The 20,763-nt window shown below is 41.0% G+C and overlaps 1 protein-coding gene across 1 annotated transcript in view; it reads right to left on the bottom strand.

Annotated features, from left to right (window-relative positions):
• The window catches only part of LOC122576580 (pancreatic lipase-related protein 2-like), a 23,611-nt gene extending 2,848 nt beyond the window's left edge, over positions 1-20,763 (bottom strand). Inside the window, exons 1-6 of the mRNA XM_043747085.1 lie at positions 20,465-20,763; positions 2,051-2,205; positions 1,802-1,956; positions 1,583-1,702; positions 1,058-1,204; positions 85-313 (exon numbers count right to left, since the gene is read on the bottom strand). Of these exons, the coding sequence (XP_043603020.1) occupies positions 85-313; positions 1,058-1,204; positions 1,583-1,702; positions 1,802-1,956; positions 2,051-2,205; positions 20,465-20,466 (808 nt within the window). The 5' untranslated portion in view covers positions 20,467-20,763. The remainder of the gene's footprint in view (positions 1-84; positions 314-1,057; positions 1,205-1,582; positions 1,703-1,801; positions 1,957-2,050; positions 2,206-20,464) is intronic.

Here is a 20,763-nt window from a genome sequence, read left to right as displayed (position 1 = left end):
ATGTAAAGTTGATAATTATTAATAATCGGATTAGAAGAGCGGGATCAGTAGGTGTGTATCCGCGTTAACATATTTTTCTGTTACCTAGGAAAAAGAAGCTCTTGCCATCGGTGTGAATGACGTCGACCAACTTGGCGTCGGTGTAGTCCAGCCTTACGTGACTGGGCATCCCTTGGAAATAGGGCTCTGCAGGATCCAATCCCGTGATACGGCCAACCTTCCCTCCCATCTTTTCTCCCGCATATCCCGCGGTATGTGCCCCCAAGCTGTGTCCGATCAGGTGCACATCATTCGGATCCAGTCCATAATTTGTCTGCGTTTTAACAAACAATACGCTTTGATCTTTCCATTTCGTTTCCTTATCTCCCAATGCAGCATCTTTTTTACGAGCTTCGACATTTCACTTTCACAGTGTTTTATATTGTAATATGTGTTTAGAAACGTTCGCATCTTATAATCGCATAAACCAAACAAATAATAAGAATAATTAATTTGTATCACGCGTAAATACTCTTTGTTTGTATCCGCTGTTACGGATACATGTTACACGTATATTACGAGTAAGTTTACGTATATTACGATTTACATAAAACGATATACGTGCACCGCCGTTAAATTTGTTCGTTCAATTTCGTTCAAAGATAAATTGGCTCGCGCAACATCAAATTCTGCATGACAGTTGTCGATGAGTTTGTCCATGATGACAAACCAAGCTCACGTAAATTAAGTGATAAAACTGAAGCAACAAACCGAAGCATGTGAAAAGCAGTTTGAGGGAAAGTCCGTATACAATGTTTCAAACGATAGATTTAAGTAACATACTTTTAGCTTTCTTCGTCGTTCGAGTCAAGAATTTCACATTCCTTCGTAGTTGTGCTTTTGTGATACCTGTACCATCTAGAAACGAACCTAAGTGATCTAAAAATTTGCTTTAGAATCGGCACAGTGTGCTGTAAAGTCACTTTTTTCCTTTTCTTCTTCCTTCTTTTCTTTTCGGAGGAAGAATGTTCTGCCGATAGCAGCCAGCTCGCTTGCTTGTTCGCGAAATTCATTTTACCTGCAGGTGTTTAACGAGATGAGCTATTTCAAGGCCGACCAGCCTCGTGTTGGCGGTTGCTTGAGTATAAAGCGGCAAGCTTCCTCCACCCCAGTCAACTATGATGACATTGTAGTTGTCATGCTTCAATAATTCGTTTCTCATTTCCTGTGGCGACGATTCAACAACAGATTAGATAGGAACGTAAGTGAACCAGTTAAACTAGGAAATATCGATATCGTTAAATATATCAAACATGCAAATAAACTTTCAACTGTTGTATTAACATTTAACTATCAAATTTTGCAAACATTTACCGCCCCTGCTATTTGATGCGCGAAAATATGAATAAAATCGTATTTCATAATCAATTTTCAATGATAAAATACGTCTTACGCCAAAGTCTTACTCTTACAGATACACGTGTGAATATTCTTACTATTCGAACAAAATAATTCCTTAATATGAAATTAATATAGGAAATATTTTCTTAATACAGGGAAATTAAAAGAGCGAAAGAGCGACGCGAAGAAGCGATTCACTTACGTTGACCCAATTGCTAAGCGGTGTATCTATGAAACCGTGTATAATGAATTTTGTTTTCCTTTTTGGATCGAAGTACGACCGTTTAATTGACTTGTCTTTCGCGGCTGACAAGGTCTGGCCCTGTGAAAAGATGGAAAAAAATATTCCATTAAACAAAAATCGGTAGAAAAGGAATGGGAAAATCTAGTGAAAGAATTCTAATCGTAAATATGTACTCACTTCGACGTTATTATCGTTCGTGTATAGAATAAATTTCGTATTGATGACTTCTCGTGGTAAAGGGAAGACATTAAGCGGTCTATGGATAAGGTGATACCAGCTTCTGGTTATGTTCAGGCAGCCTAGCTCGTCGTAGCATCGTGTCTCGTTCTCGACTAATAAAATAAAATAAAATAAAATCACGATAATAATCAATCAAATATACAAAGCGAACCATCTTGTACATCGGGTTTGACAAAATGTAATTACACGGCAACCAAGGAATGTTGACGTCGATTCGATCGCTACGTGCCCACTGCCAAGGGTCCAGGATTCCAGCGGAACAGATAACAGGAGTCAATGCGACGAGTAGCAGAATCGACGCTTCTCCGCCCTCGGTGACTCCTTGTTTCTTCCTCCTCATCCTGCAGCAGATTTAGACCTCGTATCATTATAGATTAATTAATTAACGCCCGACTAATGAAAAGAATCGGCAACCGAGAGACAACCTTTACATTGAGAAAACTCGGCTTGAAGTTCAAACGTGCCTTAAAAATGCTAGAGACCGTTCGCCAAGATTAAATTGGGATTTTTAGACTTGGACATAGATATAGATTGGATCAACGTTCGATCGACTTTCAACTGGAATTATTACGTTGCAGACGACTATAACAGTTTCAGTTATTAGATATCTCGTTATACTTTGTATTTCCCACTTTTATTTGTATCTTAGATTCTCTGTTTATATGTATTATCGTCGTATGTCGTATTTTCTCGAAATCAATTGATTCATCCATCGACACCGCTTTCGTTTCTCGATCGATTTTACCTTTATTTTCGTTTAACTAGCGCACCTGCGCAAAGAAATCTCGTTTGCCGGAAAAGAACGAGCCGAATGAACGAACGCGTAAGTAGAAGCGTTCGCTGAGCGTAAGTAGAATTGGCGAGATACGATCAGACGCTTCGCTCGATCCATCCACGATAGTCGCAAGGTACCGCGTAGTTGTGAAATATGACAGAACAATAGGAAGCTCCGGATAAAATGTAACTGTAGCCTTGCATAAAATGTAACTTGCATCAGGACGAATAAGGTTCTCGTGGAATCCACGATCCACTCTATATCGAATTATCCAGCAACCACCAAGTGGTGTCGATTTCGCGCCGCGCCGAAAACTATAGCGGCTCGCTATAGTGAGTCGGTTAGATAATTTGAGAATTTAGAAAAATGGACAGAGAAATTGATAAAACATTGCGAAACTCGAGATCTTGGAAGCGCAAGAAGACGACCTGTAAAAATCAAGTACTCGTCACCTGCGTTAAACGGAGAATAACTCGCTGATTAAATACGTATTCTTTGCTAAATGGTAATTCTCGCGTCGAAATGAGAAATCATGATTAATTTGAACTCTTTTCCCTCGGAAAACTAAACTAAAAGATTAAAATTCCGATCGTAGAAACTAAACGCCACGTTGTCAATTGCTCAAGCGCGGAAATTGCTCGAAAACGTGTCCGAGGTCGTGATACGATATAACAATTGGACTATCAACTTTTATGCGTTTACGATAAACGCAAGAGTGCCAAGTACTCGTCCATAATTCTTGGTAGTCGAAACGAATTACTGCGTAGATTGCTACTCCTTGATTCTCTTGTTGTTATTATTATTATTATTATTATTATTGTATTTTCTCCGTCCTTAGGCAGTATGTGTTGGTGGATATATGTAAATCTTATCTGCGACGTACAGATCATTGCAACCAGTACGATCGATATAAACGAACGCAGGCTCTTCGGGAAAACATAAAATTGCATAAAAGATTACAGAGTAAGCAAGCAAGAGCGGGCACGATGTTGCATAATTTTGGTGACGATGCCGTCATGGTGATCGCGCGGAGGCCCGCAAAAATCGCTAGATGTAACAACAGCGCAAACAGAATGTTTATCCGGTCCCGTTACGTAAAATCCAGTTTAATTTTCGATGACGAAGGGGATCGCCCTTTCGAAAATGCTTTCGATACCGTTGCTTGTTATGGAAAGACTGTCCCATGGATCGAGATATGGTGGTTGGGTTTCGGGTGCCGGATGGACCAAACAGGCTGGCGACCAAAAACCGGTCGCTCGCATTTCACCACGACTTGGAGTATTAAATAATTATTATTTCGAAAGCGAGAGTGTAACCGCGGCGCCAGCGTTCCCAGTGATGCGCAACTACCAACTATCATGGTTTTGAGACTGTCGAAACGAATCGAGGCGATCGATCGTCAGAAAAATTGAAACGTTCATTAAAGACCAGAGTTATCTCGAAATCTGTCATTATCTCGATTCGTTCGATTACTTTACCAAAGTTTCGACCAATCTAGCCAATCTAGCCAATCTAGCGAATCTAACTAAAGCTAGATAGGTATTATTATATCGTATTATTAGTTGGTTTACCTGTTGGACATTAAATTATATCGTGTCATAGGAGATTGTACAGAGGACGTAATCGGAGCACTTGAAACTCACGTCGGGAGCTGATGACGTGAACAATACGGAAGGGTCCACGGCTGTTAATAAATCGCGCAAATAAACTATTCGACGATATAAATTGACCGTTAGATCGATCGATCGAAAGTTCGATCAACCTGCGTTGACGATATCTCGCTATATTTACACTTTGCCATTCAAGTTCGAAGCACCACGGATAATACGAGACCGATTAAACGAACTGGGATATCGAATTTGTGGAGGTTCGGCATAATCCTGCATTACATGCGTTACGAAGAAAGCACGTTTATTAATCTTCGTCTTCGTCACGCGAAACACATTTTTGTGTACACTGTACTCGACTCTTCGACTCTTGCTAATCGTCTGAAATTCGACCAGGCCGCGTATATGAAACAGAAGGCGCAGTCGACAGGTAGAAATGTATAAAATACGCTTCTACCGGTTGATAGATAGCGCGAACGATGCCATAACTCCTCTTCGAGAAGCTTTCTAATTACGTTCCCTGCCGTATGCTCGGCCGGATGTTACTGCAGAAAGCAAACGACTTTTAACGAACTTGGAGCGTCGTTTAGAGATCGTGCAAGTTCTCTTTGCGCGGCCTGATTTCCGAGGAAAAATTAGGTCGATGAAAATCTCGGTGAAAACCGTTCTAACGGCTCCTACTTACGGCTTCTCGCGGATTCGTTCTGTGACGGTCGATGGAATTTTAACGCCGCCGCTCAACCCCTTTCGCGACTTTTCTTCCTTCTCTGATACAAATTCCGATACAAGTTATCATCGATCCGATACGAGTTAGCCAATAACCAACATTTTATTATTTTACATTTTATAATATATAACGTATAATATGTCGATCGCGAACGGAAATACTAAGACGATACGTGTTCGCAGTTCGAAGGATTTTCATCGAATGTCAGCGAGGAAGGTTTGTTCGTCGTGTCGCTAAAATTCCATTTCTTTTCAACGATATAAATCCAAATTCTTAAAAGCAATGCCACGGAATCAACGCGACCATCCGCCCCTACTAAGTTTGGTTCGACTAAATCCTCGAAGAAAATACGGAGCGAGCAAAAGTATCCGTGTCGATACACAGAACTGTTTACATCGAACGTACAAGAAGGAAACGAGTCAACGATATTTACACAAATATTTACGGGAAAGTGCGTGAATGGCACGAACGAGAACCACTGGATGCCTACATATCTGCGCAAACACGAAGAGAGGAACACGGTTGTGACCTAGATTCGACGTCCTTCCCTCCGGCAATGCTGTACCACTTCCTGCACACGCCTCTCTCTTCTCCTCCGAATCGACGAGGTGCCGTTTTTTTCGTCCGTTTGCTTCCTTCAACCGGGCTTTTCTCTTTCTCGTTTCTGTCGAGGACGAAGGAACGCGACGCATCGCGTCGCGTCGCCGTAAGAAAGTCGTCCAAGTCGGCACACGCGACGAAAGCAGACGCGACGTAGGGCAGCTAATGCCATTTTATTGCGTCCAACCGATCGTTTCGTGTAATAGCATTCGAGGCTAACAGAATTTCGGTAAGTTTCGTACAACACGCGCGACAAACATTTGCTACAAACATTTTGTGACGCGTGTTTCGATATTTCCGTCAGCCACCGTGTATACGTACAATGAAACTTTCTTCGTGCCACTTTGAAACGTTGACAGATTTAACCCTTCGTCCGCAACCGACCCTGCAACCTTATTTCCCAACCCAAGTCGTTGTTACATACTCGTATATAATTGTCACTTATCCGAATAGTAATTCACCTATTGTGACGGATCTGTTGCGATTACACGATGGCTCTATCCATGGAAACGATAATTCTCTCGTTACTGTCGCAAGGCAACATGGTAATTTCCTCGTAGCGCGAGGGATTTTATAATTACAACGAAGGAAATCTCTGTAATCTCCTATCTGATCGCTTTTTAATCCCGAAAGTCGCCGTTGAATCACCGGCGATAATAACAATACCATGTGCAGATCGTAAAAAAAGTTGCTCCTCGGTGGAATTACAGGCTTGCAGCCGAGTAAAGTCGTATGAGCCGTCCGAATGGGTCGTATCGAGGATACGCATTTTTCTTCGTTGAAGAAACGCGGACAAGGTTTCGGCGTAGCTGGTAAACGAGCGCCGAACAATCGACCTCTCGAGTAATCCAGGTTCCCCGAGCAGGAAAAGTTTTGCGAAAGTGGCACGGCCTTTTTTCCTTTTTCCCTTTTCGTTTTTTCTTTTTCGACAACTCGGGCTGCATCCGAGCGATACTCTATCCGACGTTCAATGCGAACAAGTTCGCATCGATTAAATTGTATCGTTGCCGTAACTAATTACACAGCAAGTGTAACGGGGCGCGTGGTGGCGGAAGTAAAGCTTTCTTTATGCTTAAAGGACGATTACTGCAGCCTTCTTTTCCTTGTAGAGACGCTTTTCGAACTTGTACGTGTCCGTAAATAATTCATATAGAATACGATGTAAATCGAATTATACGGTCAAGTGGGAAATAAGAACCGTAATTCTATCGCGGTTTCACTTATCGACTCTTATCGACTCTATAAATTTCGATCGGTATTGTTTGATGCTTGTTCGGTTTATCGTTAGATACAAAGTAACGATCGTTTTCGTTACTTTGCGAGCGAGCGTGCGTGGCCGCGTAAGTGAAAGTAATTTACCTGTTCCGTCACTTTTACGCGCAAGCTCTCGTCGCGCAAATCACAAATCGCTTCAAATGTTTCCACGAGGATGCGCAATTAATATTAAGAGGTAATTGAAATTCTTCGATGGTGTAATTTCGCGCGGTATCCTGCACCGTACAGTGAATCGGTATTTACTAGTTTGAAAAGCAGTGAAAGTGGCCACCGCACGCACAATGGATTCCTCGTTTCCCTTCGATCGAGGTAAACAAACGGCTGCGATTAAGCCCAACTCCGATCGATCGCTCTATTCCACGTTTAACGTTTCACGGCCTGCGCAGCTTAGAATAACGCGTTTCTCGCTTCCCTCGATTTATTTTACAACGATTCACTTCCACCGGTTTCATTTACGAACTGGGCTCCATCAATTTTAATAATTCCAATTAAAGTTTCGTATCGATCGTTGAAAAATACGAGCCAGACCGTTGAAAGATACCGATAATTATTATAAAGATACCGACTGCTTTTATCAGCTTTGCGGCCGAAACAAGTAAGACCTGCATACCTTTTCGTGGATTGAATTGAAAATTGCATCGAGCGGCGTATAGAAATACGTGATCAGGACAAGGACTTTGCGATCGTCGCGAGATATCTCTCTCGTTTGAAACGGTAAAGGATTAAAGCAATTGCCACGTATTTATTACGCCATTACCTTCGAAACGTATTTGCGATACGCGAGTCATCGCAGTCTCGTTTTACGCAAAGATGGAAAAATCGTTACGACGTCAGAGTCGAGGTGCACGGCGGTGAAATTTATTCCTTGGTCTGCGAATTTCAGGCCACGCGTGTTACATAATCGCGCGTAACGAATACGAGAACAGGAGAGACGAGAGGAAAGAGAGATAGATAGATAGACAGATAGATAGAGAGAAAGGCTCGATTACCTTTGTCGTAAATAAAAATCGAAAACATTCCTCTAGCAGCGGTACGATACGTTGGATCACGAGGATGATTCGGCGGTTCCACGCGCGTTTCTCTTCTCCTTCGAATACTCCTTTTATTTCGTTGCCTGTCTTTTTTTTTTTCTTCTTCTTCTTTTATACAAATTTATACAAATCAATTCCATCGAAGACGACCGAACAGGCATAGATTTTGATCGCTTCTCGTAAGGTAAGGAGATACGATCAACGACGATAGTAAAAATAATTCAGAGTTTGCAAAAAGATGATTTACGATGGCAGCATCGGCAGCGAAAATCCTACGACAGCGAAATTGCGATATTTCTGGCAAAGAGGCGTTTCGCGAAGCCCTATGCTTGTTTGCGCAAGGATAGTCCGAACTTTTGAAAAGAACTTGGCCATCCAGAGGTGAAACAACAACATGCGATAAACCGTTTCTTCGTCTCTCAAGTTCACGTGCACCGAGTTGACACACTAATGATAGTTTGTCACGTTTCATGGTTTTAATTGGAACGATCCAGCCTAGGAAGAAGGTGGTGAGAGGGATTAGCCAGCGATGGCCTCGAGTACCGGCCGCAAGTGGAACGAGTCTCGGACGGTCGTTGCTCGCAACAACATTCTATTCTGTTATTAAATATATTATACAAGCGTATAAAAGCGCAAGAAACAAGACTCGATCTGCCGCGAACGTTCTACTTCGATTCGCTCGGATCGATTTAGACTTAGTTGGAAACTGCCAGATACAGGAGTACCGACGACTCGACGGAATTCTATGAAGCGAATGTTGGATATTAGACACGATTCGTATTTCCAAATACATTTCATATTTGCAGATACAACGTTTATCCCATCGCTAGAGGCGGGAAGCGGACAGACGAGATCTAAGCTCAACTTTCCCGACGATTTCACGTCCGCTTACTCAGCGATTATATTGGACACGAGTCGCTGTAATCTCGTCGAATTCGATGACCTTGCAACGATAAGGAACAAAAGTATTTACAGCTCTACAGGATATACAGGGTGTAGCGCGATTAATCGCGCAACGGTGCAAGTTGCAAGAGAGCGATTTCTCGCGTAACGGTGAATGATTTTTGGATGAGTAAGGACTCTTTGCGATCCGCGATCGATCTCGGATCCGAGATCCACGTGTCGTCGCCTGCTTCGAAACGTACCTACGAAGCCTCGCGTCCACTCTGTCTCAACGCGTCGCTCTACGCTTTCCACTTACTTTCGCACGTTCGCACGGAGAATCACGATTTTCGGTACATCCGCTACGTTCGTAAAACGTTCGTTACTCGTTTCCGTATGTAGATACACTGTTCGAATCCCTCAAGCATGGACATGCGTCCATGACTCATCCGCATTTGTATTATACAACTCGATTTGTCCGCCTTCCACGACATTAATCGACCGTGTTGGTTATCCGGTAAATGTCAAGGTGATTGTCATTGTTTTTCCGACGAAGCTACGTACAGATGCCGATTCCTCAGCAATAATTGGTCATTTCGTCGAGGCAAGGTGCGTCTCTCGTACGGTTACGATATATTGCAATCGATCGGCTGGTTCTATCTATCTATATATATATATATATATATATATATGATATAACGAAACATATATATCGTGTACTAAAATTCCCTGGGAAAATTCTTTAGGAAAATTTAGTAGACGAATGATACAACGAAACACAGTAAAAGTAGCAACCGCGGTAAAAAATAAGTAGAAAGTAAATAGTCGATAAAATATTAATTACGCTTGAGAATAAAATTTGTAACACGTATTACAAATCAACTTGCGTAACGAAATTACTCTCGAGCGGTCGTAAATGCGTTTATTACAATAAGTATAATAACGTTCGCCGCAAACCACGAGAACGGCAATGTTCGAGCTGTTGGGAACGAAGGAAAGGCAAGAAAACATTAGCAGGTGGGCGAATTCGATTTTATGGAGCGTTTCACCGCGGCAAATGTGTTTCAACGATAAACCACAATAAGACATATTTGGCCAGAATACGTGTTTCTCGATAAATCAGCTGGATTCGTGCAACTTTCAAAAATTTGTATTTCACTCTGCATTCGTTTTTACTACCTTGCATCGCGTTCCACCACGTATCTTGCATTTTCTGACATTAATCAATATCCTTCCATCGCTTTGGATACTTTAGATTTTTCTTTAAGGGAAACACGTAAGGCCTCGAACGAAATGCTTTATATTATACGATCGATCTATTTCCGTAGCACGTTTCGCGCGTAAACGCGTAGCAAAATGAGTTTCTGTCGCAGGTATGTTTACAATAGCGTGCATCGTTTACCACAGCTGGATCGATAGCTTTCCAACATACGGCCTTTACACTGACCTACATATCGGACGTAACGGTGGCCGTTGGTTGGCGCACAACAAAACCATGCGCTCGCTACCATCGACTGTGTAACCCTATCTATGCAATGGCGTTTCGCATGCTCTTTCACATACTCCCAGATAAAATACGTTTTACGCGTAATATTTAATTTTTCACGAACGAGTAAGAACGCACGGTGACGAGAGTGACAGGTGCGAACCGAGTTCCCTTTGAAAACTTCGATATTGCATCACGAATTTTTACAAATCCGTAGCCCAGTTGCAAGATTCGAAGAAGAATTTGAAAACGCGTAAAGTAAGATGGTGTTTCGTAATAGCGCAGTGGAACTGGCTTCCTGAAACAACAAAACCCGCAACCATATCGCAACACCGAAGAGAAAGAGAAAGAGAAAGAGAAAGTGGATTTTGTCACGTACGTAGCTTGCACGCGAGTAGCTGATTTTCAGAATTTACGTTAAGGGCTTAAATCCTCGAAGAAGAAGAAGAAGAAGAAGAAGAAGAAAAAGAAAGAATGTTTTACATCCTCGCACCTTCAACTTCACCTTTCGACATTTACCTAGCAAGATGTCGACGTCTGGTAACTTGGAATTACTCTTCTAAAGAATATCGAAAGGAAGCGACGCACAAACGCGATGGTCGAAAGAAATAAAAGTCAAATTAGAAAATATTAAACGAACTTTGTTATTTCAATCGATAGAAACACTGTTTACGCTACTAGTCGTAATGTAATTATTTTTTCTGCACTTTGTACCGTGGCACCTTGCGTAAACCTTGGCCAAGACACCTTGTCGAGATCTCTTCGGCAAATCAAACTGCATTTACTTTAATTCTCCGGGTTTCTGGGACGTTATTACGTAAGTTGGTCGATAACGTTTATGCCGGATGACTAATCATTGCCATTGAAACCCGATACCGACCTAAATCCAAAAGCTCGAACGACGATAGACCGAAGGAGATAAAGAAAACATGCGGATTTTTTCGTTTGTTTCGTAACGTATGGCTTCGATGGCAAACAGGTTCGTTGTAAGAAAAGTGAAAGTGGCGAGTCTCTGATTAAACGCCTCTATTAATCGAAATTAGCGAGTTCCTCGAAGCAATTAAAAATTGTGCACAAAATCGATTACAATACGCAATAGATTGGTTGCACCGCGGATGGAGATTTTCATCGATTTTTATAGGATCGAAATTGGCCGCAGTTAGAACGTTCGGTCGGCAAAAGGAGAATTTTCGTGTTTTGCGTAGAATGCTTTGTAGATTTCTGAAAGTTGTCGGCAAGAGTCTCGCGTCGATAGTTTAATTTATGTGGCAAAGTGAAATGCGATTAGCGATAGCACGAGTTTAGTTTGTATTCGTTCACGAAAGTTGCTTGAATAATTTGCATTGGGATACAAATTTCGTTGATTTTTTTTTTTTTCATTTTTGAAATATTCGAATAATTTATGTCGGAAAGATTTGGTTATTTTGCCAAAATTTGTACGTAATACGAGAGGCATTCCGACTCGTCGAACGATTAAAATTTTAATATCGAAGAAAAACTCGATAAAACACGACAGGCACGTGTCTCATCATTGACATTTCCGTCGCAGAATAACGAATACTACGTTGTTACGCTGGCTTTTCTCTCTCTCTCTCTCTCTCTCTCTCTCTCTCTCTCTCTCTCCTTCTCCAGGATCGTGATTACTTTCTAGTTCAAGGGATCATCGAGATACGGCGTAGATGCGACGATCTCTAGCCGCTAGAACACGATGAACTTGCGAGTTACGATTGAAATTTAGCGGTCATGGAACGAGTTTCCACTTTCCTTTTCGTTTATCGTTCGGTTCGACAAGGCGAGGACGTTTAAATGGGAAATTGAAAAAGTAACCGGTCAATTTTTTGGCGCTATGAGAAATCTCGCTCGAGCAAGATGCATCTATGAGTTACGATTGAAATCCAGCGGTCGTGCAACGAGTTTCCACTTTCTTTTTCGTTTACGACTCGATTCGATCGTGAGAATATTTTACGAAGCGTCGAAAAGCGCTTGTCCATATTTCTTGAACTTTGTTCGTTTGGTCGGCCGATTATTCGTCATTTTTGACTATTCTGAAAACTGAAATCCTACGGAGGGGAATTAGGAAAGAACACGAGGAAATAAATTGAGAGAGATTTCACAGATGGTTTATTCCGAAGAGGCGTATTCTCGATAGCAAAATTCCGACTGAAAGTAAAATCCCTCTCAACGATACTAAATAATTTATATCTAGTAGCTATAGTACATTTTTATAGATATCTATCGAGTTTACGTAAAATTAATTTGCAAACAGCACGCAACGCGTCAGAGAACAAACGCGTCGTAAAGAGGCGAACGGTTCGATTCTTTTAGAAAAAGACGATCTCCGGCAAGATGATTCCTCGGATAACGTTTCGAGAAAATGATCCAACTGAATCGCGTGATGGTAGAGCGCAGCGATCCATACGGATGCGGGTGAAACCTTCGCGTAACGTACTTCCTGAATCCTTTCTTTCGATTTATTTTGCGCACCTTCTTCCCATACGTTTCTTTGCCTCGCGTATCGCATTCGTCATTTTGACGAAAATAGCAAGTCGATCGACCATCGTGACACGATAGCACGTAGTTGTTCGAGTTCCGATCGTACTTGCACGAGCCGTTGCGCGTTTTGCGTTGCGTTTTGCGTTGCGTTTTGCGTCACAAGTAGCCGTATATCGAATGCTTCCTCCGATAAACAACGCGTATCTCGGCAAGAAGATTTTCAAACAGCTCGAAGGCAGGAAAAAGTTCCATTCCATTCTAATCTCGCGTTAAAGCACCATCTATACGAGATATCTATCGGAAATCATCTGAAAATGCAAGCTACTCGCTGCGTAATTGCCCATTAATAAATCGCGTCTCTCATTTTCTTCGTCGAGATAGGAATGCCACTTAACTCGATGTGATCGAACGAAAGCCTGGAACAGGTAGGTCACTGCTCCTTTCAAATCCATCGACATATCCTTCATTTTGAAAGAAAAGAAATTAAGGCGAAGCCGTGCAACCGTTACGGCCTCTCCGATTTCTGCTTTGCGTGTAAGCGTCGGTCGCGGCCATAGTCTCCCAGGCACAGTGGAGTCTCGTATTATCCGAGATGCTTCGAGCCTTAACTTCCAGTAAGTATCGAAGTCTTTGTCGAAGTCTTTAAGCTCTACGAACGATACGTTATTCTATGATTTTGTTATACGTTTTTGTAATTTACGAACGCTGATAAACGTTTGCGTATTACCTAAACCTTGTCGAAATTTCCTATTAACTGTTTATCTTTTCGTCTATCTTTTCTTTCTAGAAAACGAATAATTGGTATTATTTTACGAGATAGAAGGATTTTAGATTTCGCGCAATTTCGTTGCCGAATTGAAAAAACCTGAGTCAAACCCGATACACAGACGATGTGCGCTTCTAATTGAATTGTAACGCTTATTATTGTTATTATTATTATTACTGTTGTCGTTGTCGTTGTCGTTGTCGTTGTCGTTGTCGTTGTCGTTGTTATTATTACAACGAAATATAGACGTATTTTTTACAGCCTCGTATAGCCGGTTACCTCGTAAGCATCTCGCAAGTTCTACTCAATGTTCGTTTATATATCGTGCTGTAAAGAACAGAAAAGATAAGAGTTACGTTATACGTCCGCCTCAAGCCGGTGATCGATACGAAATCGCGCGCCGTCACGGACGCACAGTCAGAATTCACTGTAGCGGTACCGATAGCATTTTGTCAATATCTCGAAAACTATGTCAGATCGACAGTTACACGTACAGGAATGACGCCACGGAATCACGGACGACATGTTTAAACATCGTCGTATTCTGTCGCTTCGTTCCAATTAAACGAATCACTTTTATCCTTGTTCCATCGTAGGATTTTAGGAAAGTTGAAATGTCGGTTAATCGAGTATAAAACTAAACTGTTATTCAACAACAACGTTCGCTATTGAAATCCATTAGGAGATTAAATATTTTGAATGCATTTGTTTTAAAAGTATTTGAAAACGCTTGTTTCGAGATACCGAGATACCGAGATACCTTCAAAGCAGAGCTGGCAAAGCTAAAGACCGAAAACGAAGCAGAGAAATCAGGAAACTGACTCGCAGAGATATATTCGTTGGACGTTGTGAAAGAAACGTAAGGATTGTAAAAAGAGTAAAGCAGGTAGTCGTTTCGGACGTGTAAAATCGAAAACTAGCCTCTTCCTGGCGAAAATTACTCGATGGTTAGAGCCGTTAACTTGCGCTCCGGCCGCGGAAAACACAGAACGTAATTCGGCGATCGTTGCTGTTCGTCAGCAACAACGCTAAAGGACGCAAAACAGATGCAATTCACGCAATCACGAAGAAATCTGCTCGTTCGATTTCGATTCCACCAGTCACTCTCAGCTCGTTTCCTAGTTCCACGGAGATCGTAAACGTTTCTTTTTAACTTTGTCCGCTCGTTACTTTCGTTTTGAGTTTTTTTCTGAAAGTATCATTCTCTCGTGCTCGGCAACCGATTTTCGAATATTGTATTTTAACGTTGAAATCGTCGTATACTTTATAGGCAAATGTTTGCTTCCTTATTATTATCCTCTATTAATTATTATCATCGAGCATTGTAAAAATATCGATCGTATATTTATAGAAAAGATTTCAACGTCGAAAGCAATCTATCTATATTACGTTCCAAGAGTAAATAAACTTGAATAACGGTTAGCAGTTTTTTAATTACACGCCAATTAACTTAATAATTTCGCAACGTTTTTTTACCAAACTCTTCCGCCTCGATAAGAATGTTATTCTGAGAATTTCTGTACCTTAACGGTTAATTATCGTTGAAGACGAGACTCGCTCCTCGCTTTTTGATCTTTTGTTTTATCGCGTAATTAATCTTTCTAGTTTTAAGCCGAACGTAGATCGTCAGAAAATTACCAACAAAACTGATATCGCGTTTTCCTCGTTCCAAATCATACTTCAGGTTCCATCATCCCTTTTATCTACCGAATTGTCCTTACGATAATCGAACATTGTAATTACGTCGTCCATCATCGTACGGGTCAGGGCACAACGAAGCAAGATGAACGCTATATCCCTTTCGGATCTTTCACGATCCATGGAGATACAGGCGCGCAAAGAAGCAAAGTGTTTGAAATTTTCAAAAAACGCAGAAAAACATTTGAACGATAAAATAAAACAAAGAACGATCGTCGGAAAGACGGCCTGTAATTTCCTGTAAACTCGCGAAATGTTTCGGCGTGTTGCGCTTCAATCGCCTAAAATAAATACGTATATTATTTGTCGACGATTTAAAGTGGCCAGACGAAGAGTCTAGAATCTAGAATCCTTTGATACACACGCCTACGTGGACGTAGGCATGTCTCTGGAGAAAGTACGAAACACTCGCTAGTGTAACCCGTAAGCCTGGCTTTAGAGAGGCCTGCTGCTCTTTCCTCGCTAGCATTGGAAAATTTGTGCTGATTTATTTCTGCGATAGCTTCGGTTTTTCTAGATGTCGCGACCCTTCCACCAGCTTCCATGTGATTTTCTTACGTTTGTAAAATAGATATACAGATATACAGTTGAACGTTCGATTCCTGACGATTTACATTTCGTTCAATTCTAGGCAGTTTATATATATCGACGTTCGAATATTAAAAAGCAGGGTACACGCCTAAGTGCTAAACTATCTAACCAAAATGGTATACACGAATGTTAGAAAATAGGTTATGAAATAACCTACATCGGTAATACCTGTAAAGAGAATTGGTTGTAATGTTAGAAAATTCACGTGTGTAAATGTTAAAAAGTAAGAAATTTGCGTATATAAATGCCAAATTTTCCTAACTTTTTTCTGCAGCTTTGTATCGTCGCGAAAAACGGTATTACGCTTACTCATTGGCATTTGACGTTCGATATTGACATAAACGGATCTTTGATTTTCCAAGCTTTCCAACATTTCGCAAATCCTGATAAAATACGTTGTGACCTCTTGATACGGTATAACGCTGATCGCTGAAGTCAACATACGTCTCGTACGTCGCGTTATTGCTAAAAAACGTTATTGCTTTCTTCTTCTGGCTGACGTCTCGAAAACAAAGAGGCAGCTTTTTATAGAATTCGGAGCGATGTAAAAGGGTGACGAAACGTGGGGGCGGGGGCAGTGAGCTTACAATTTGCTAACAAAATCTGATTCTCGTGATACGCAACAACGGTTACATTATCCATCTACTTACCAAACAACGTATTAAACGTATCGCAACCTTCTCGAAAATGTGGCGAAAAGCGAAAGCTACTGCTATCGTATAATCTATTTTCATTTCTAATAATATAATTTTGGTAATTATAGCTCGAGTTCACTTTGTATTACGTTATATTACCAATGTAATTAAATGTAGCTTTATTTACATTCGAACGACATAAATGTAAACGAGTTTACATTTTTTACTATACCAGAGATGTTTTACGGCATTTAGCGTCGCCTTCGATATTTGTATTGTAGCGTATTTGGTATGCTGTTTCGTAACAAAACGGCTAATTAAAAGTAATCTAATCGTTTGTACGTATGTGTCTAGATAAAATACGAATAAAATAGAGATTTATTATATATATATATCTAAGCGAAAATCTGCGCTAACGAAGCAACATAAAGGATTAATATTCGCGAGAGAACGCGTCCACTGGAAGGAGGAATAGAAACGTGCTTCATTTATCGACGAAAAGAAACTTAATTGACATGGTCTAAAAAGAACGTGGGTGCATTTTCGTTCTATTATCGTGACTTACGAAAAGAAGGAATGACGAAGAAACAAGGGCGAATGGATAGCGGCGACGTGATGATCTGGGACGAAAACAGGTACAAAGGGAGAATCGATTTAAGTTTTGGAAACGTCCGGAAAAGTCTTGTACGAAAGAAAACACTTTGCCTTTGCCACGACCAGCACGCCAGCCGCATTCGAATATAGTGGAAAATTGTATTTCGAAAATGTATTATAGCGTAAATATATAGGTGTAATTTGTCCGAGAATACGTAAGCAACAATTTACGTTTCGATACGCGTTAACCTTCAACATCGCTCGTCCAATTATATTTAACCGACATGTCAGCAGAAAGATACGCTTTGATAGTTTAAAAGAATTGAAAGACAAATTACGTATTCCACGATGCGAGCAAAGTATCCGAGCAAGGAGTACAGAGGAAAAGATCGATGATAGCCAGATGCGGTAGTGGGGAAAGAGTCGGTCGATTGTGAGCAAAAGAAAGGAAAAGAACGGCAGATTACGTGGACAGAGGGGAAGAGGGGAACCGATGGAATATCACGTAGAAACAGTAAAAATTAATTATTTGCCATTAAAGAATCGTATCGGTGTATATCTCTTTTTACACGATTCTCTCTTACCTCGCTTTTATTCATCGCTTGTTTATCGCTTATTCGCTTTTACACGGCTTTTCTTTCGACACGCGTTAACGACGCTTGCAATTAGAAATCGATGATAACGAAGAGCGTTAGGTGGGAGCGAATGGTACGCGAAAGAATGGCTATGAGCGAGCGAGAGTACGTAAGTGAGATACGTAAGTAGTTTCGAACGTCAAACGAACGAATTATGACTCTAATCGAAGCTGATGAAAAAAAAGGGAGATAATAACGACTAGCTGATAACCTGAGACGTCGTTTCGCTGTATGTAATACCGACCTCGTACGTTCTACGCGATTTCAAAGGATACGATAAAAGGATATAACGAGGAATTAAAGAGAATGGCTCGTAGAAAACTTGCAGGAGAGAGAAAACTTATATACTTTAGAACTATATAAGTCGAAATTCGCGAAGAAGAAAAGTAAAGGATGCTGAATTCCGATATGCCACCTTTTATTTGTAAACAAAACTCGATGTTCCGTTCGTATCAGATAGATGGTACGGACAAGACTTTTATATTTTTCTCTGCAGAGATGACGTTACACGTACGCCATCGTCCTCTTCCGTACACCGTCTTCTAGCGTTATCTAGATAATAACTATTTAGAATAGAGAATTAATATTCATCTTGATATAGTATACCGTTGCAAGTTGTTTATTACGCGCTTCGAAATATCCTGTTGGCCAATGTTGCCGAAAACCACGCCAGAAACCACGCCAGAAACCACGCCAGAAGCCACGACGCCACGCTACCAACGCCATTTAAACTCTCGTTTGATAGCGTGCCACGAATTCGAATCGTCACGAATGGAAACAGCGAACGTGATTCGAATAGACGAATAATTTTGATGCTGTTTTATCCAACGATCTGGTGTTGGTTGGATCCGATCGAACGATACAGTTATCAAGGTCAGTTAGCGGCGAGATCGATGCAAGAACACGCGATTCGCGATTTTCTAACGTTGCTCGATGCACCGTGGACCAGATTGAGATGTATAACAAGATGCAACGTATAATATAATAGGGTTAATGTATGCGAGGGGAAATTTTCTCCATCTTCGTTTTATTCGTTGTCGTCACATATACTGGAGCTGCATATTTGCACAATTGCAGTTCGATTATCTGAATCTAATCTAATTTCATGTAACGTGATGCCGCGTAATTTAGCTTAATTTGTTATCGGCGAGTAACGGGTGATTTTGGAAGTTTGGTCGTGGAAGCTAAGAATCTAAGATCGATCCGCTTTAATTTCGTCTCAATATGCATGTAACGGTCAAAGTTGCGAAACAACGATGGAAGATAACACGAAGATAGAAAAGCATTAAACGAACTAAATGAAGAACAAACGGAAACGCAATACGGGTTTATTAATTTTCGCTAATAACCTGCAAAATAAATTAAGCCGATCGAAACTGGGAATTCTAATTTTTTTAGTATCTTCGAAATAAAAGACATATATTTTCAAGACATATACAGAGCGTTATGTATTTTTCTACAGAGATACGTGGGATCTAAGGAAGATTAAAATTTCTAATTTCTCTTACGAAAATAGACGCTCGTTCGAATTGTTCGAATTGTATAAAAATCGTAGAGGAAAGCATTAATCAGCCGATCGTCGTGCATTCATCGTGACTGTTGCTTTCACCTTTATACACTCGGTATTTCGCCAGCTGTACTGTTACTTCGTCCTCTAAACCATCCATTAAATCCTTCGTTCACCGCGAATCTGATGCGGAAACCTGCTACCACTGTTCGATGCTCGCGATCTTGCGGCCCTGACACTCACGCTCTCGACTCTCCTATACGCTTACTATAATTATAGTTAACAACGAGCGTTATTACATCTTCCGTCGTTAAACAGAATTGAAACGCAGTTATAAAATTTACACCAGTTATACGTGTCTATACGACGATCGGTTTCGTCGTGACTAACAGAATTTATAGTATAAGTGAGATAAAAACCGGTAAGAAACGATGAATATCGAATAACCGAATATCTGGAGGCTCCTAGTGTTGGTTAGTTGTTAGTGTAGGTACCTAGCGACGGAATACGGAATTGTAGATTTTACGTTCGTGTAACAAATATTTTAGTATACCTGCGATTATCCTACTATCCTTCTATTATCCGTATTATCCTACTATATTCACAGTCTACTTACGACCTTCTTTCCAAGCACCATTCAATTCAGGAATGCTTTATCTTGCTAGCGAATCTGAATATTCCGAAGAAATTTGCAAGAAATTGCAAGTTCAATTCCCTTTATTTATCAATTTGTGGACTTAACTCGACGCACGAATTCCTTATATTTTCAACATGTTGCGTTCGCAGCCGCGATGCATTGCGATATACATTTACCAAAACGTTTAACTTTTGCGCAATATCGTATCGTATCGTGTTTGCCAACTTCTTTTCCGACGATATTAGCCAGGCCATTCGCATCGTCAACAATTTGCTAGTTTACGAAAATCTTATCTCGATCGTTGTATAGAAATCTGCTGAAATCGATCTCGTTGAAACAAAAAGATTACGTATTTCGGCCACCGTTGCCTGTCATCGTGTTAATCGTTGTAACTGTCTTAAAGAGGACATTAAAGAATGGGATCGCTGCTACGTTTCACGAATTCGCAAACAGATCTGTTCCTTTCGCTAGTTTCATAGCCTCCGATTTAGGCACAAAGTTCTTATAAACCGGTTAAAATGTTTCCCTCGGCCGGACATTTTCGTCGTCGATCCAATGATTTTTCGATACTAATTTTGTCCAGAGCTTGTATTTAAAACGGTACGGCGCGGTTAAGCGTCCCTTCTACGGCAAATATTATCGGAAAAACGGTTCTACTCACATTTTTCTAGTCCGTCTATCATGTCACAGGCTCACGTGTCTCTCGGTCTCATCGTGACGATGACTACTACTGCGTGCGGTCCAATGTCAGCCGGAAAACGCTCGAGTGTTCGGTCGATGTGGTAATTCACATGACAGCCTACCGTGGTATACCGATGGCAAACTGTTGGCAAACTGTTGGCAAGCTTCCGTTTCCCGCGCAACGAAGATTCTGACTCTCGACCGACGAAAGACACGAGAAAAGTCGATATCGAAAGGATGCGACGCGGTGAGAGGCCGACTCTCGACTGAACTCGGCGA

The sequence above is a fragment of the Bombus pyrosoma genome, linkage group LG16 (assembly GCF_014825855.1).
Source record: "Bombus pyrosoma isolate SC7728 linkage group LG16, ASM1482585v1, whole genome shotgun sequence".
Classification (NCBI taxonomy): domain Eukaryota; kingdom Metazoa; phylum Arthropoda; class Insecta; order Hymenoptera; family Apidae; genus Bombus; species Bombus pyrosoma.
The sequence above is the reverse complement of the archived record's forward strand: the minus strand, read 5'-3'. Positions and strand labels throughout refer to the sequence as shown.